At 40.1% G+C, this 19,567-nt stretch overlaps 1 protein-coding gene across 2 annotated transcripts in view; it reads left to right on the forward strand.

Annotated features, from left to right (window-relative positions):
• pcloa (piccolo presynaptic cytomatrix protein a) overlaps window positions 1–19,567 on the forward strand; it is a 437,698-nt gene that overhangs the window by 386,597 nt on the left and 31,534 nt on the right. For both annotated transcript variants that reach the window (XM_073066476.1, XM_073066477.1), the window contains one exon: window positions 9,098–9,236. In XM_073066476.1, the coding sequence (XP_072922577.1) occupies window positions 9,098–9,236 (139 nt within the window). The remainder of the gene's footprint in view (window positions 1–9,097; window positions 9,237–19,567) is intronic.

Raw genomic sequence — 19,567 nt, forward strand, 5'->3', positions numbered from 1 at the left:
GGCTCCCTGTCCCCTTTCGGTACTCCTAAACATCGGTGTTTGAGATTTGGCCCACTACAATGCTGTCATCTCAAAGTTGTATGTGGAGTTTGAGCAGAATCTGGCCATTCAGTCATGAGAATACAGAGCAGGGGTGGTGAATCGATGCCATGTGTGCCCAAGATGACATATGCAAAAATATTGTAGGTACTCATCATGCAATGCCACCCCTGATTCTTCAAATCCCACTAATAATAACAAGATATAAAATGCTTAGAAAAGATACACCAAAGCTTATAATTTCACATTCTCATTTCTTATATACAATAACAATATTATTTAGAAATGGTATTATTTTTCTATTGTATTTTTAAAAGATTAATATTAATAATTTTTGAACTGGTTGTTCTAAAATAGATGCATTTATTTCAATCTGTCTCCTATTAGTAGTAAAGTGATGAATACAGGTAAATAAGCGACAGAACTCATGCTATATCCTGAAGTCCATAATTACTTTTACTAACTCATTAATCAATGGTAACCTCAGCTCAGAATTACTATGGCATGTGAGAGAATTTTTAGAAGGCCATCACCAATTTGGGCACACAGTCTTGAAAAGATTTGCCACTCATAATATAGGGAGTAGAGTAGGGTGGTGAGGACACCACATTTTGGTGCACCACTGTTTAGAATAATTGTGACAGAGGTGTTGCTACCTTTCCTTATTGATTATGGTCTGTTCATCAGGAAGTTAGGGATCAAGTGCAAAGGGTAGTGATGAGTCCCAGGCTTAGGTGTATGAAGATGAGATTGCTTGAAATTATAGTATTGAAAGTGGAGAAGTAATCAATAAATGAACAACAGCCTACAGTAGCTGCCTTTACTGTCCAGATGCTCCAGAGCTAAGTGTAGGGACAGGGAAATGGTACCCCTGTGTTCCTGTTTCAGTAGTAAGCAAATACATTAATTTCGAAGAATTACAAGTGATTTGTTGCTTTGTCTAAAATTATTGCTTACATCCCTGGATGGTGGAGAGGGAAGAGTCAGAGGACAAGTTTTGTATCTTGTCTGGTTTCTTGGGAAGGTTCTGCAGGATGGGAAGTGGTGGATGGGGATGGAAGAAAATATTATGTTGGCATATCTGTTTTTGTTTTGGATTCTAACATCTGCAGTTTTATTTCCTTTCAGTTGCTCAAGTATGACTCCAACTATTAGAGATGTCCTTTTGGTGCCTTTCATTGCATGCTTCCCAGGGATCCTACCCACCACACTTAATCAACCTCTGCCTTGATATCAAGGACAGTGGTCCATCTCCAGGGTGTGACAGACGGTTGCCTCTGTGACTGGAGGTCTGTGACAATTTGTGATCAGCGTTCTGGATGATAATGCGGTAAACTGAATCAGCAAGTGTTCAGATGACAAAGAGCATAGTGGACAGCAAGAAGGACTATCAAAGCTTGCAGTGGAATCTGGACCAGCTGGATAAATGGCAGATGGTATTTAATGCAGTTAAGTGTGAGGTGTTGCACTTTAGGAGGACAAACCAGGGTAGTACTTCGCATTAAAGTTTGTAAGCTATCGACCTGCTTCACTGTCTCTCACTCCGCACTTGGGCCATATCCAAACCTGGTAACAAAACATTGATAGTCAAGAAAATTAGACTACAGCAATAAACGTCTCAATATCACCAAGACCAAGGAGATGGTGGTGGACTTTAGGAGATCTAGGCCTCATATGGAGCCAGTGATCATTAATGGAGAATGTGTGGAGCAGGTTAAGACCTACAAGTATCTGGGAGTACAGTTAGACGAGAAGCTAGACTGGACTGCCAACACAGATGCCTTGTGCAGGAAGGCACAGAGTCGACTGTACTTCCTAAGAAGGTTGGCGTCATTCAATGTCTGTAGTGAGATGCTGAAGATGTTCTATAGGTCAGTTGTGGAGAGCGCCCTCTTCTTTGTGGTGGCGTGTTGGGGAGGAAGCATTAAGAAGAGGGACGCCTCACGTCTTAATAAGCTGGTAAGGAAGGCGGGCTCTGTCGTGGGCAAAGTACTGGAGAGTTTAACATCGGTAGCTGAGCGAAGGGCGCTGAGTAGGCTACGGTCAATTATGGATAACTCTGAACATCCTCTACATAGCACCATCCAGAGACAGAGAAGCAGTTTCAGCGACAGGTTACTATCGATGCAATGCTCCTCAGACAGGATGAAGAGGTCAATACTCCCCAATGCCATTAGGCTTTACAATTCAACCGCCAGGACTTAAGAACTTTTTAAAAGCTATTATTAATGCTTTTTGAGATAGTGATTTAGATGCATATCATATTTTTTACTCAGTTAAGTATTGTATGTAATTAGTTTTGCTACAACAAGTGTATGGGACATTGGAAAAAAGTTGAATTTCCCCATGGGGATGAATAAAGTATCTATCTATCTATCTATCTATCTATCTAAACATTTCAAGGCATTTTTAAGATTCTGTAAAATCAAAACGGTTGAAAAAAAATTTAGAAATACATTTGTCTAGAAATGGGTTTATTTGATTTTGGAATTTATCTGGAGTATAGCATTCAATTCTGGATGCCCTGTTATAGAAGATTGTGGAGTATGCTGCCCAGATTAGAGGGTAGGTGTAATAAGGAGGGGTTGGACAAACTAAGGTCGCTTTCTTTGAAGCAGTGGAGGCTGAGGAGACACTGGATAGAAGTTTATAAAATTGTAAGAGGTGTAAGTAGAATAGTTGGCTGGTACCTTTTCCCAAGGTCAAGTTGTCTGACACTGGAGGGCATGGATTTAAAGTGAGAGCAGTTAAGTTCAAAGGAGATGTGCAGGGCAAGAGTTTTTTACATGGAAAATATGGGGTTGCTTGGCAGAGGCAGATACAATAGGAGGTTAAAAAAATGTGGCATATCCTACTTGACCGTGAGCAATTTTTATTGATGTACCATAGAACTGGGTGCATCACAGCTTGGTATGGCAACTATACAGAGTTGTGGACACAGCTCAGCACATCATGGAAACCAGCCTCCCCTCCATTGACTCTGTCTATACTTCTCACTGCCTCAGTAGCCAGCATAATCAAAGACCCCACCCATCCTGGACATTCCCTCTTCTCCCCCTCCCTTGGGTAGAAATACAAAAGCCTGAAAGCACGTACCACCAGACTCAAGAACAGCTTCTGCCCCAATGTCATCAGACTATTGAATGCTTCTCTAGTACAATGTACCTTGTTATAATCTTGCACTTTATTCTTTATCTGCATTGTACAGATACTGGAAAGCACAGTTTTAACATGAGAGGGTGGGTGTTTAAAGGAGATTTATGAGACAATTAACAGAGAGCTGTTACAGATCTCTGTAACTGTTACACTTTATTCTGTATTGTTATTGTTTTACATCGTTCTGTCCCAGTGTTCTGTTTAAAGATCTGATCTGTATGAAGAGTATGCAAGACAAGCTTTTCACTGTATCAGTACTTGTGACTATAATAAACCAATTCCAATTCCATTGCTTACATCTCTCCATTTCTTCAAAGTTCAAAGTAAACTTATTATCAAAGTGCATATATGCTAAAATATACCACCTTGAGATTCATTTTCTTGCAGGCATTTACAGGAAAAGGAAAATAGAACAGTATTTTATAAAGAAGTATCCATAACAGCAGAGATTGACAAACAAACATTTTGCAACAGAAGACACACTGTGCAAATATAAGTGAGTCATAAAGAGTTCTTGGAAGTGAATCAGTAGATCATAGAATCTGTTCAGAATGGTGGTGAGTGAAGCTATCCATACCAGTTCAGGAGCCTGTTGGTTGTAGAGTCCTGGTCCTGGTCCTGAACCTGGTAGAGTGGCTCATAAGGTTCCTCTACCTCCTGCCTGATGGTAGTTGTGAGAAGAGGGCATGGCCTGAAATGTGGAGCCTTTGATAACGGATGCTGTTTTCTTGTGGCGGCACTTCAGGTAGATGTACTCAAAGGTGGGGAGGGCTTTGCCTGTGAAGAACAGGGCTGCATCCACCACTTTTCATTCCTGGCCGCTGGTTTTTCCATGCCCGGTCATGATGTAGCCAGGATAATTTCCACTGTGCATCTATAGAAATTTGTATTCTTTCCTTGTCTGTTCATGTGCTTGTCTAAGTATCTCCTTGAAGTTGCAATCATACCACTTCCACCATTTCCTTTGACTGCATACTGAAAAAAAATTGTCTCATTAATCTCTTTAAAACACTCCCCCTCTCATGTTAAAGCTGTGCCCTCCTGTGTTTGACAATTGCACCCTGGGAAAAAGAGTCAGACTATCTACCTTATCTCCACCTCTTATAATTGTATCTACATCTGTCAGCCTCTAATGCTCCAGAGGGATCTATGAAGACTTGCTAGATTGGATTCAAAAATTGTTTCACCATAGAAGACACAAGATAGTTGTAGAGTTGTGATATTCGGTTTGAAGGTCTGTGGCCAGTGATGTTAGAGTCATAGAAAAGTACAGCACAGAAACAGGCCTTTTGGGCCATCTACTCCATGCCAAAACCATTTAAACTGCCTACTCCTATCGACCTGCCCTGGGACCACAGCCCTCCATACCCCTACCATCCGTATACCTATCCAAACTTCTCTTAAACATTGAAATCGATCTGGCATGCACCACTTGTACTGGGAGGTCATTCCACACTCTACCAACCCCCGAGTGAAGAAGTTTCCCCACATGTTCCCCTTCAACTTCTCACTTTTCACCTTTAGCCTCTGGTTGTAGTCCCACCTAACCTCAGTGGAAAAAGTCATCTTCCATTTATCCTATCTATATCCTTCATAATTTTGTATACCTCCATCAAATCTCACCTCAATCTTCTATGTTCCAAGGAATAAATTCCTAAACTATTCAATCTTTTCATATAACTCAGGTCCTTCAGACCTAGCAACATATTTGTAAATTTTCTCTGGACTCTTTTAACCTTATATCTTTCCTATAAATAGGTGACCGAAACTGCATACAATACTCCAAATTAGGCCTCACCAATGTCTTTTACAAATTCAACAAAACATCTCATCTCCTGTACTTGGTACTTTGATTTATGAAGGGCAATCTGCCAAAAGCTTTCTTTACGACCCTATCAACCTGTGATGCCACTTTCAATAAATTATGAACCTGTATTCCCAGATCGCTTTGTTCTACCGCTCTCCTCAGTGCCCTCCATGCGAATCAGTGCTGGGGTCTCTCTTGTGTGCGATAGACATAAATCAATTAGATAAAAACTTTGGTAGGTTGATAACTAAATTTGCAGATGACACAAAAAATGGCAGAGCAGTGGATAGTGAGGAAGATAGTCAAAGAATTCAGAAGGATATACCAACTGGAAGTGTAGACAGAAAAGGAAAGAAAGGAAATAGGGATAACCCTGGGAATTACGGACCAGTGAGTCTTAATTCAGTGGTGGGCAAATTATTAGCAAAGATTCTTAGAGACAGGATTTACGATTATTTGGAGAAGCATGATCTAGTTAAAGATTGTCAGCATGGGTTTTATGAGGGTCAGGTAATTCCTCATGAGCCTGATTGAATTAGAACATAGAAACATAGAAAACCTACCGCACAATACAGGCCCTTTGGCCCACAAAGCTATGCCAAACATGTCCTTATCTTAGAAATTACCTAGGGTTACCCATAGCCCTCTATTTTCTGAGCTCCATGTACCTGTCCAGGAGTCTCTTAAAAGACCCTATGATTTCGCCTCCACCACCATCATCAGCAGCCCATTCCACGCACTCACCACTCTCTGCATAAAAAACTTACCCCTGGTATCTCCTCTGTACCTACTTCCAAGCACCCTAAAACTGTGCCCTCTCATACTAGCCACTTCAGCCCTGGGATAAAACCTCTGACTATCCACACAATCAATGCCTTTCATCATCTTATACCTCTATCAGGTCACCTCTCATCCTCTGTCGCTCCAAGGAAAAAAGGCCTAATTCACTCAACCTATTCTCATAAGGCATGCTCCTCAATCCAGGCAACATCCTTGTAAATCTCCTCTGCATCCTTTCTATGATTTCCACATCCTTCCTGTAGTGAGGCGACCAGAAATGAGCACAGTTCTCCAAGCGGGGTCTGACCAGGGTCCTATATAGCTGCAACATTACCTCTTGGCTCCTAAACTCAATCCCATGATTGATGAAGGCCAATGCACCATTTGTTTTCTTAACCACACAGTCAACTGGTGCAGCAGCTTTGAATGTCTTATGGACTTGGACCCCAAGATCCCTCTGATCCTCCACACTGCCAAGAGTCTTACCATTAATACTATATTTCTGTCATCATATATTCTTTGAGAATGTGACAAAGCACATTGATGAAAGTCGAGCAGTGGATGTGGTGTAAATGGATTTTGTAAGGTGTTTCCTAAGATTCCCCCATGGTAAGCTCATTCATAAGGCATGGAATCCAGGGAGACTTGGCTGTGTGGATACAGAACTGCCCATAGAAGGCAGAGGGTGGTAGTCCATGGAGATATTCTGCCCAGAGGTCAGTGACCAGTGGTGTTCTGCAGGGATCTTTTCTGGGACCCTACTCTTTGTGATTTATATAAAGGATGTGGATGGGGAAGGGTGGGTTAGTAAGTTTGCAAATGACACAAAGGTTTGTGGAGCTGTGGATAGTGTGAAGGGTTGTTGTAGATTGCAGTGGGACATTCACAAGATGCAGAGCTGAGGTGAAAAGTATCAGATGGAGTTCAACCCAGAAAAATGTGATGTGATTCACTTTGGAAGGTTGAATCTTAAAGACAGAATACACAGTTAATGGCAGGATTCTTCTCAGTTTGGAGGAACAGAGGGATGTTGGGGTCCACATCAATAGATCCCACCAAATTCCTGCACAAGTTGATAGGGTTGTTAAGAAGGTGTAGGGTGTGCTAATCCTTCATTAGTAATGGGATTGAGTTCAAGAGCTGTGAGGTAATGTTGCTGCTCTGTAAACTCTGGTTAGACCACACTTGTTCATTTCTGGTTACCCTATTACGGGAAGGATGTTGAAGCTTCAGAGAGGGTGCAGAAGAGATGTACCAGGATACTGCATGGATTGGAGGGCATGAGTTATGAAGATATGCTGAGCGAGTCAGGGCTATTCGCTTTGGAGTGAAGACAGATGAGTTGTGACTTGATAGAAGTATACAAGATGGTAAGAGGAATAGGTAGAGTGGACAGCCAGAGATTTTTTCCAAGGGTGGAAATGGCTGCTACCAGGGGGCATCATTTTAAGGTGATTGGAGGAAAATACGGGGTGATATCAGAAGCACAAAATTTTTACACAAAAAGTAGTGGGTGCATGGAACAGCCTGCCAGAGGTGTTGGTAAAGGCAGATAGACTGGGGACATTTAAGAAACTCTTAGATAGGCACATGGATGATAGAAAAATAGAGGGGTATGTAGAAAGGAAGGATTAGATTGACCTTAGGGTAGGTTAAAAGGTTGGCACAACATCATGGGCTGAAGTGCTTGTACAATGCTGTAGTGTTCTACTGTATATTCAGTGTTCTATGTTGTAAGGCAGATGGAGTTTAATTCAGACATGTGTTAAATGTTTTAATTTATGAGGTCAAATATAAAAGGAAAGTGTACAGGATATGGCAGGACCCCTTAGTAACATTGATGTACAGAGGGATCCTGGGTTGCAAATCCACATCTCTCAAAATGCCAACACAAGTAGAAGGGGATAGTAAAGAAAACATACAAAATGCTTGTCTTCACCAGTCATGGTGATGTGAATGGAAGTCTGGAATGTGTCAGTCCTAATTTCATTAGCAAGAGAAGAGTCAGGATCCGATTTAAATATGGTCAGTGATTTTTCTCTTTCTCTTTCAATGCAATTCAAGACAGTGACTTCACTTTGAAACTCACTAGTTATTGTTTTAAATACTGTAGTTGCTTAAATAAAAGCACTGCAAAATGTTTTGTTTTCTGATGTGCTCTTTGCACCTTTGACAACTTTGCTGGAAACCAATGAAGGTGCAGTTTGAGTTAATTTAGGAAGTGCCATAGACCTTAGCTATGTATTGGTCTCGATATCTTACGTCTACGACAGGCGTCATTAATATAATATATATTTTAATAACTTCCATCGTCCATCAGTAACAGAAACTGCTATATTTTTATCAAGGTGTCAAAAACAAACATCTACATACGTATGGATGAAGCTATACACATTTGGATGAAATTACAGAAAGTAGCTTTATATTTACCACAGTACTGAATAATAAAATAGAAAAAAAATCAGCTAAAAAATTTAAAAATGTCTATTTTGAAAGAAGAAAGACCTTTTTAGAATCTTTCCACTGTTGGGAAATCAAGAACCTGAGGGCACTGGTTTAAAGTGAGATTGTAAAGATTTAATATAACCTTGAGGAGCAACATTTTTACAGAGAGGATAACTCGTGTATAGAATGAGCTGCCAGAGGACGTATTTGAGACGGGTCAATAACAATATTCAAAAGACAATTGGATGGGTCTGTAGTTAGGAAGTGTTTAAAGGGAAGAGGCCAAACATGAACGAATGGCACTAACTTTGAAGGACACGAAACAGTAGGGACTGTTTCTGTGCTACATGACAAGCAATGGCTACTGCTCTAACTAATATCAATTGTACTAACTAACTTAATTGCCTCTGTACATAATTATCCAAAGTGAAAAGGAACACGCTCCTGGATTAGTGAAATGAGCTTTTGATAACATTATTTCTACTTTTATACAATAATGTTTAACTGTTAATAGCAATGGGAATTTTCTCATATGATATGTCACTGTGACTGATATATTGAAACTGAACTTAAGAATGGTATAATATTGTTTTAAGATTGTATTTAGGGATTCACAGGGAAGGCCTTTCTATTGGAAGTAGATATGAAACTTTGTTAGCAAATATAATGGAGCATCATCAGATTCAACATAAGCATTTGCATTATAAATCAGTCGTCTTTGTTCTGCTCATGAAAATGTTGCTGCCAATAATTTAGAGAATTTTCAGACTTGTTAGAAATAGAAAGTGATAAACTTTGTGTCTAGCCAAAAGCAGTAAAAACATTTGCTTCTGATCAGTCAATTAAAACATTATTTTGATCTCTGTGTAGCAAAGTCTACTAATCACAGACCCACCGAGTCTTCCATTTCCACTGCCTCATCTGTTAGCAGTACTGGAAGTGGCTACAATGTAGACAGTGAAGGCAGCACAACAGGAGGGGAAGGCAGCGTCTTCACTGACACTCAAGTGTAAGTTGCTTTAAAACTCTACAATTTTTTTCAGATGATTTATTTTTACTCTTTTCTGAAAATCAGTAAAACTTCAGATGCTGAGAATCTAAAGTAAAAGCAGAAGATGCTGAAGAAACACTGCAGGTCAGGCAGCATCTACAGGAGGAGACACTGTTATCATTCCACGTCTGATACCTTTGGGCCTTTTGCTCAATTCTAATTAAGGGTTTCAGGCATGAAACATTAAATGTTTCTCTCTCCACCTCCACAGATGCTACCTGACCTGCTGAGCATTTCTAGCATTTTCTGTTTTTACTGTATTTCCATTCTTTTATAATGATGTATTTACTTTTCAGATGAGTTCATCAGTACTTAATAAGGAATGTCCATGACCATCTTAAATCATAAAATATAGCAACATGATAATCAAACCCTTCCCAGGGAAACATGCTTAAAGTACTTGTTTTGAAATGCTTGCTTAACTGATTGTCTTAAATGTCAAAGGAAAAACATAGTCTGGAAGAGAAGTATAAATCAAGTAATTGTGAAATCCTCTTCTGCATCAGTAAATTGTTTAATCATCATAATATATGATATTGTTTAATATCATAATATAGCAAGATAGAAAATGTCCTTACTTTCTTGTGTAATTCTGTTATCTTGAGATGTCACTAATTATTGCAAATTATACTTTTGGAAAGTCTCAAGAAAAATGTGTGTCAGCTCACACTTATCAGGATTAAATTCCATCTGCTATTGCTTTGGCCATTTTACCAAATGATCAATATCATCCTGTCATTTAGACTATGCTCCTCACCACCAACAATACAAGTGATTTTCATGTCATCTGCAAAACTGCTTATCGTACCTCCTACATTAATATTGATATTGTCAATGTATATAAAATCACCAAGAGTCTCAGCATCAATCCACGTGGTACACCACTGATCATAAGTTTCCAATCATGAAAGACATCATTCTGTGCCTTCTATTAGCATACCAATTTTGGAAACAATTTGCCCGCTTTCCTTTTTGATCTTTTTAACTCCAGTCCTGCCGGATGGGGTCTCAGTCCGAAATGGTGACAGTACTCTTTTCTGTGGATGCAGCCTGGTTTGCTGAGTTCCTCCAGCATTTCGTGCGTGTTGCTTTGATTTCCAGTATCTGCAGATTTTCTCTTGTTTGCACACTTTCCAAAATTACACGGGGTTATCAAAGTCCTTACTGAAGTTCATGTAGATATATTATTTGCACTGCTCTCTCTCAAAGCATTTTGTGACCCATGCCCCTATGAAGCCATGGTGATGATCTTTGTTCAATCCCCGCTCTTCTTAGTTGTATTAATTTTTTCCTTCATAATTTTTGCCAGTAACTTCTCTGCCACTGACAGTTGACATGCAAGTTTGTAACTACCTATGGTAGTTTATAATTTGTAATTAACTACAGTAATTACCTACTTTTCTTTAATACATCTGCCACATTTGTTAATGTCCAATCATCTGGCAAAAGCCTTACTAAAGTCCATATAAGCAACATCTACTGCTCTCATTAAATGTCCTGGTTAGGTACATCTTTAAAACAAAATTCAATCCAATTTGTGAGACCTGAACTCTAACAGGCAAAGTCAGGCAGGCTATCCCTAATCTACCATAATAATAACCTTTCACTCAATGTCAGTTAAATTAAAAAACTGATTATTGACTTCAACAAGGGAAAGGAGGGTGAACTTAGAGTCTTAAAGTCATAGAAAAATACAGCACAGTTACTCCATGCCAAACAATTTAGACTGCTGACACCCATCAACTTGTATGGGACCATAGACCTCCACACCCCTACCATCCATATACCTTTCCAAAGATCTCTTAATATGGAAATCAAGCTCACATGTACTACCTGCGCTGGCAGCTCATTCCACACTCTCACAACCCTCTAAGTGAAGGCGTTTCCCCTCATGTTCCCCTTAAACGTTTTACTTTTCACCCTTAACCCATGACCTTGAGTTGTAGTCCCACCCAACCTCAGTGGAAAAAGCCTGCTTGCATTTACCTTATCTATACCCCTCATAATTTTGTATACCTCTATCAAATCTCCTCTCAGTCTTCTACATTCCAAGGAATAAAGTCTTAACCTATTTAATCTTTCCTTATAACTCAGTTCCTCCAGTCCTAGCAACCTTCGTGTAAATTTTCTCTGGACCCTTTCAACCATATTTACATCTTTCCTGTAGGTAGGTGACCAAAATATCACACAATACTCCAAATTAGGCCTCACCAATGTCTTATACAATTTCAAAATAACATTCTATCCCCTGTGCTCAATACTTTCCTTTATGAAGGCCAATAGTTCCATTTAGTCACGAGCCTCCAGTCTGAGAGGCAACCATGTACTACCACTCTCTGGCTTCTCCCACAAAGCCAATGTCTAATCCAGTTTACTACCTCATCCTGAATGCTGAGCAACTGAACCTTCTTGACCAACCTCCTTCTCGGTAATCTGTATCGGGTCCATGAAGTCAGTGCTGCTTTGCCTCACTCTATAGGATCTGTGAGAGTCGCCTGAGTAAATAGAGATGCAAAAAAATCATTTAAGATCTCTCCCATCTCTTTTGGCTCCATTCTGACCTTCCAAATACTCACATGGATTACTATTCTGATCTTTCATAGAACCGATTTATCCCTTGCAATCCTTTTGCTCTTAAGTTGACCAAGTCTACACTAGTGGATTGCCAGTGGAGAGAGTCAAAGTTCAAAGTAAACTTATTATAAAAGTACAATCAGATACACCAGATACAACTCTGAAATTAGTTTTCTTGTGGGCATTCACAGTAAATACAAGAAACACAATAGAATCAGTGAAAGACTACACCCAACAGGAAGGACAAACAGCCAGAGTGCAAAAGACAAAAAACTGTACAAACACAAAAAGAAAGAAAATAAAATAATAATAATAGTAAAGTTAATTTACTTACAGAAGAGCAGAGGGGATGCCGTAAGGGTATGAAGGGATGTAAAGAACAACTGATAATAGATTCCGTAATTCTAAATCAAGCCCGGTGGAAAAGCAGACATCTTTCATATTGATATATTGACTACCATAAAGCATTTGATTCTGCTCCACACTCATGGTTAATAGAAGTTCTTAATGTATATAAATTACACCCAGTACTTGTGATATTCCTACAACATCTGATGAACCATTGGCATTGTATAATCACCCTATCTATTAACAAACAAAAAAGAACAACCACCGTTATCAAATAAACCGAGGCATTGTCCAGGGTGAGTCTCTAAGCCCACAATGTTTTGTGTAGCTTCAAACCCGCTCTCTAATTTACTGAATCAGATGAAGATAGGGTAACAAATCAAAAAAAAGCGAATGAATTACACCTTGACACACCTTCTATACATTACTTAATTAAGTACTTAATTCATATAGTAGAACTATTTTCGAAAGATATAAGCATAAACTTCAGACTAGATAAGTGAAGAACATTAAACATAAAGAAAGGTGCAATAGAGTTAATAGAACACAAAACAGAGCAGTAGGCTACAATACAACTGATGGATAAATATGAAATATATAAGTACCTGGGATATCAAGAAGCAAAGGAAATAGAAAATATGCTGAATCTTTGCAAACTTCTATGCAAGTAGAGATACTGCCTTGCTTCCTTAGTAATGTGCTAGGCCCAGGACTGATCCTCTGAAATGACAATACTGAGGAATTTAAAGTTGCTGACTCTCTCCACCTCTGATGAGGACTGGCTCATGGATCTCTGTTTTCCCACTCCTGAAGTCAACCATCAGCTCTTTTGTCTTGCTGACTTTGAGTGAGAGGTTCCTTTGGCACCACTCAGCCAGATTTTCAATCTCCCTCCTATATGCTGATTCATCATCACCTTTGATTCCGCCACTGACAGTGATGTCAACAGCAAACTTAAATGTGGTATTGGAGCTGTATTTAGCCTCTCACTCATAAGTATAAAGCAAGTAGAGCAGGGGCTAAGCATACAGGCTTGTGGTACACCTGCGGTGTTGAAGATCATGGAGGAGACGTTGTTGCCAATTCAAACTGACTGGGAGTTTGCAAGTGAGGAAATCAAGGATCCAGTTGTACAAGGAGGTATTAAAGCCTTGGTCTTGAAGCTTCTTGATTAGTTTAGAAGGGATAATAGTATTGAATGCTGAGCTGTAGTTAATGAAGAGCATCCTGCTATGTGCATCTTCACTGTCCAAATGCTCTAATGAAATGGCATCTGCTGTTGACCTGTTGTGACGGTAATGAAATTGAAGTAGATCCAGCTGACGGATAATGCAAGCAAAATCGGCATTCAGCTCATTTGGGAGCAAAACCTTGCTGCCACCTATTTTGCTTGGTCTTACTTTGTAGGAGATGATAGCATTCAAGCCCTGCCGTAGCTGTCGAGCATCTTTCAGTGATTTAAGTTTGATTTCAAATGCTATTTTGCATGCGAGATGGCTTTCTGGAGATCATATGTGAACCTCTTGTATTTTACTTGGTCGCCAGACCTGAATGCCACTGATCTGGCCCTCTGCAGAATGTGGATCTCACGGTTTATCCAGGGTTTCTGGTTTCGGAAGAGTCTGAAAGAACTCTCTTGGCAGGTAGAACGGTTGGCATTTAATCATTAGATGTTCCAAGTTGGGAGAATAAGAGTGCAACAAGACAATTGTGTACAATCACCACAAAGAGATTACCACAAAACACAAACCCCCACTTTTTGCCTTCCCTGAATCAGCATTATGGTCCATCCAGCATATCCTCTGGGTCTAATTGACAAATCTGCCATTTCTTGAGTTAGCCATGTCTCCATGAAACAGAAAACAAAACAATCCCTCATTTCAATCTAATAGAGCAATCTTGCTCTTAGGTGCTCAATCGTGTTCTCCAACAACTACATTTTCTAACAAGATATTGGGTAGAGGAAATTTAATACCCCACCATTTTAGTCTGGCTTGGAGTCATCCCCTCCTCCCTCTCTTCTGGCCATGGCAATATACCATCATCCACTTAAAGGTGCCGTACTGAGTTAAGCCCACTGAGTCCTTCAGAAGATTGTTAAGATGGTTCAGAAGTATTTTACTTTAAAGTTCAAAGTAAATTTTATTATCTCTGGGTCTCTATCCTCTGAAAAAAATGTTCCTTTTCATCTCTGTTCTAAAAGGATGTCTTTTTACTCCGAGGTTGTGTCCTCTGGTCCTGGACTCTCCTACTGCTGGAAGCATCTTCTACATTACCACTCTATTCAGGGCTTACAATATTTAGTAGCTTTCAAAGAGATCACAACTCCTCCTAATTTCTATCCATACTGGTACCTTTCCTGTACTACCATGGTCTTCTCTCTTGTTAAGCAGCCTCAAGTTTACACAGTCTCAGAGTAAAAAGACAACCTTTTAGAACAGAGATGAGGAGGAATATTTTTTTAGAGGTCAGAGAACCAGAGGACACAACCTCAGAGGGCCAGAGCATGCAACCTCAGAGTAAAAGTTTCTTTTTTACATTATATGTTAATGATTTGGATGATGGAATTAATGACTTTGTTACAAAGTTTGCAGACAATACAAAGATCTCCAGAGGGGCAGGTAATTTTAAGGAAATAGAGAGGCTGCAGAAGGACTTAAACAGATTAGAAGAATGGGCAAAAAAGAGGCAGATGGAATATAGCATTGAGAAATGTATGGTCATGCACTTTGTGTAAGAAATTAAAGAGTTGACTATTGTCTAAATGGAGAGAAAGTACAAAAAAACTGAGGCGCAAAGGACTTGGGAGTGCTTGTACAGGATTCTCTAAAGGTTAATTTGTAGGTTGAGACTATGGTGAGGAAAGCAAATGCAATGTTAGCATTTATTTCAAAAGGACTAAAATATAAAAGCAAGGATGTGATGTTGAGACCTTGTAAGGTAGTGGTGAGGCTTCATTTAGAGTATTGTCAGCAGTCTTGGGCCCCTTATCTTAGAAAGGATGTGCTGAAACTGGAGAGGGTTCAAAGGAGGTTCACAAAAATGATTCCAGGATTGAATGGCTTGTCATATGAAGAGTGTTTGATGACTCTGGGCCTGTATTCACGAGAATTGAAAAGAATGAGGGGTGACCTCATTTAAACCTATTGAATAGTAAAAGGCCTAGATAGAGTGGATGTGGATAGGATGTTTACTATGGTGGGAGAGTCTAAGACCAGAGGACACAGCCTCAGAATAACCGAGATGAGCAGGAATTTCTTTAGCCAAAAAATGGTGAATCTCTTTGCCACAAGCAGCTGTGGAGGACAAGTCTATATGAATATTTAGATTCTTCATTGGTCAGGACACGAAGGGATACGGGGAGAAGGCAGGAAATTGGGGCTGAGAGGAAAAATGCATCAGCCATGGGAAAATGGTGCAGCAGACTCGATGAGCCAAATGGACTAATACTGCTGCCACGTCTTATGGTCTAAGTGCAGCACCTTGTCAAAAGCCTTCTGAAAATTTAAATAAACATCTGCTGATTCTTCTTTGTTTATCCTGCTTGTTACATCCTCAAAGAATTCTAACAAATTTGTCAGGCATGATTTCCCCCTGAGAAAACCATCCTGACTTTGGTCTATTTTATCATCTGCTGCCATGTACCTAAAAAAATCACATTCTTAATGGATTCTTTAATCCTACCAGCTACTGAAGTCAGGTTAAACAGTCTATAATTTCCTATCTTTTACTTTGCTCCCTTCTTCTTAAAGAGTGGAGTGGCATTTGCGATGTTCAAGTCCTCTGGAACCATAAGACATAGGAGCAGCCCATCGAGTCTGTTCTGCCACTCCATCATGTCTAATTTATTATCCTTCTCAATCCCAAGCTTCTGCTTTCTCCCTGTAACCTTTCATGCTCTTACTAACCAAGAAAATACCAACCTCCACTTTAAATATACTCAATGACTTGGCCTCCACATCCTTATGTGGAATTTATTGCCATAGATTCACCAGCCTCTGGCTAGAGAAATTTCTCCCCATCTTTGTTCTAAAGGGGCATCCTTGTATTCTGAGGCTGTACCCATAGGTCCTAGGTTCCCCACTATAGGAAAAATCTTCTATCTAGGCCTTTCAATATTTGATCAGTTTCAGTGAGATTGCCCCCTCATTCTTCTAAACTCCAACAAGTACAGTCCCAGAGCAATCAAATATATTATACATTACCAGATAACATGTTATATCCTCATATGTTAACCCTTTCATTCCTGGGATCATTCTCATGAACCTCCTATAGACCCATCTCCAGTGCCAGTACATCCTGTCTTAGGTGAGGGGTACAAGTCTGGTCACAATACCACAAGTACTGCCTGACAAATGGCTTGTAAAGCCTCAGTATTACATCCTTTCCTTTATATTCTAACCCTCTCTCAACATGAATGAAAGCATTGCATTTACCTTCCTTACCACTGACTCATCCTCTAAGTTAACCTTTCCTGAATGAGGATTCCTGAATCCCCTTGCACCTCTGATTTTGGAATTTGCTCCCTATTTTGAAACTACTCTATGCCTTTATTACATCTACCAAAGTGTATCACCATACACTTCCCAACACTGTATTCCGTCTGCCAGTTTTTGCCCATTTTCCTAATCTGTGCCTTTATCCTTCTACAGACTGCTTGCCTCCTCAATACCACCTGCCCCTCCACTCATCTTTATTTCAATGGTAAACTTGCCCACAACGCCATCACATCCGTCATTTAAAGCATTGATATATGATGTGAAAAGAAGTTGTGCAAACATTGTTCCTGAATGTCTTCAAAGATCACAACTAATCACTACAATGTCTTCAGCTACCTCTTTCAGGAACCCAAAGTGCAATCCATTCAATTCAGATGACTTAACCACTTGCTTACCTTTCTGTTTCTCAAGCACCATAGTAATAGAAACTACATTCAGTACTGCTCCCTGAAACTCTCAAATTTCCTGCATGTTGCTTGTCTTCTACAGTGAATAATGGTGCAAAATAATTATCTGTTCATCCAACATTTCTACATCTCTAACGATATTTTCCAGCCATCCGATGTCCACCACTTTTTCATTTACTCTTTATATATCTGGAAAAAAAACTGTTGGTCTCCTCTTTTATACTAGTGGCTAGCTTACCTTCATATTTCATGTTTTTTAGTTGCCTTCTATTGGTTTTCAAAGGTTTCCCAATCCTCTAGCCTCCCACTAATTTTTGAAATATTGTGTGCCCTCTCTTTTGTTTTTAATGTTATCTTTGACTTCCATTTTCGGTCACCTTATCCTCCCTTTAAAATGCTGATTCTTCTTTAGGATGAAATAATCCTGCATCTTCCCAATTTCTTCCAGGATCTCCTTCCATTGCTGTCCTGCCATTGTCCTTTCCTGTCAACTTGGCCAGCTCCTCTTTCATACATCTTTAGTTACTTTATTCAACTGTAATATCAATACACCTAAATTTAGCATCTCCCTCTCAATCTTAGAGTCAGTATATAGCTCAGTGGCAAAGTGCATGCTTCGCATGGATGAGGTCCCAGGTTCAATCCCCGGTAACTCCACATCTTTGCAACACCCTTCCTCAAAGGACAGTTGAAGCAGGATCTAAGAATAATCTGAGGAAGATGTGGATAAATGGTCTATCAGCAAAGAGTAAAAGGTCATTGGGGGAGGCAGAATGTGGAGTTAAATTTCCAATCAGACCAGCCAAGATTTTAATGGCTTTGTGAAGGGCAGTTAGACAAAAAGGAAATAAAAGAAGTAGGGATAACCTTGGGAATTATAGAACAGTGAGTCGTACTTCAAATTATTGGCAAAGTTCTTAGAGATAGGACATGAGCATTTGAAGAAGCATAGTCTGATTAGGGATGAGGAGCAGATCACATCTCACAAGCCTCAGGATGTGACAAAGCACAATGATGAAGGTAGAGTAGTGCATGATGGTGTGTATATGGATTTTAGTAATGCGCTTGATAAGGCTCTCCAGGGTTGGCTGATTCAGAAAGTCAGTAAACCTGGCTGTGTGAATTCAGAATTACCCATAGAAGGAAAAGGGTGGTAGAAAATGGAGTGTATTTGGCCTGGAGATCAGTGACCAGTGGTGTTCTATGGGGATCTGGCCTGGGACCCCCGCTCTTTGTGATTTTAGTAAATGACTTGGATGAGGAAGGGTGGGTTAGTAAGTTTGCAAATGACACAGAGGTTGGTGGAGCTGTGGATAGTGTGTGGGTTTGTTGTAGTTTGCAATGAGACACTGACGGGATGCAGAGCTGAGCTGGGAAGTGATAGAGTTCTTTAGACTCTGGACAAACTTACCCGCCAAGCCATTAGTAGCAGTGGTGCAGTGCAGAAATAATATAAATAGTTTCATTCATTTTCAGGAATGACTGAAACTGTTCCACAACGAACTGATCAATTGTCACTGACTAAGTGTTCAAGAACACCAGACTTGTGAAGAGGCTTCTCAACACATTGTGCACAAGGCTGCAGTGGAGGCCACTGGGAACACTTCTGGCCACTTTGTAGCTGCATCCACCACCACCAAGAAATTCGTGCCCATGAATGGTCCACAAAATCCACATGAATCCTCTGCCAGGGCAATGCAGGCCACTCCCAGGGATGGAGAGGTGTAGCTCTTGGCACCTTCTGGGTGTGTTGGCATCCTGAACAGTGCATGGCAAGTTGCTTGATGTGCTGATCTATCCTAAGCTTTGAGCCAATGGTTTCATGTTGACCACGTACAGATGACCAGTGTGTTGCTCCTCCAGCATTTCAGCTCTCACCTTGAGGGTGTGACAACTCTCAGTTCTCGCTTAAGGCATTCTCTGTCAAAAGCAAGTTCAGCCCGGCACCGGTAAAAATTGGGGAACTTGAATTTCTGCTCTACATACCTACTACTTTGGGTTGCCACATACACCTGAAACTGTGTGGGGTCTTTTCTGGTTTCCCTTTGGATCATCTCTGAAGTAATAGAGGAGACTTTCAATTTTCATTAGGGAGAATATATCAAAGGGAATGTCCTTTATCAGGCATTTCCTTTTCCAAGGGTAAACTGGACAAACCATCGGTATTTCCATGATTAGTTGTCCTCTTGAACTCAAACTTGTAATTGTGTCCTCCAAGAAACCGAGCCCATCTCTGCATTCATGCTGCTGCTGTTAGTGGAACACCCTTCTGTGGATTGAAAATGGACACCAGTGGTTGATGATCAGTAATGAGGGTAAACGCCCTCCCATACAAGTACTGGTTGAAACAGTTTATAGCCCAAACCAAACTCAAGGCCTCTCTGTCAACCTGTGCATAATTTTTCTCTGTGGTGGTAAGGGAATCATAACATGTGACATGACTCTACCTGTACCATAAGGT

This window comes from Hemitrygon akajei, chromosome 14 (genome assembly GCF_048418815.1).
Source record: "Hemitrygon akajei chromosome 14, sHemAka1.3, whole genome shotgun sequence".
Taxonomy (NCBI): Eukaryota; Metazoa; Chordata; class Chondrichthyes; order Myliobatiformes; family Dasyatidae; genus Hemitrygon; species Hemitrygon akajei.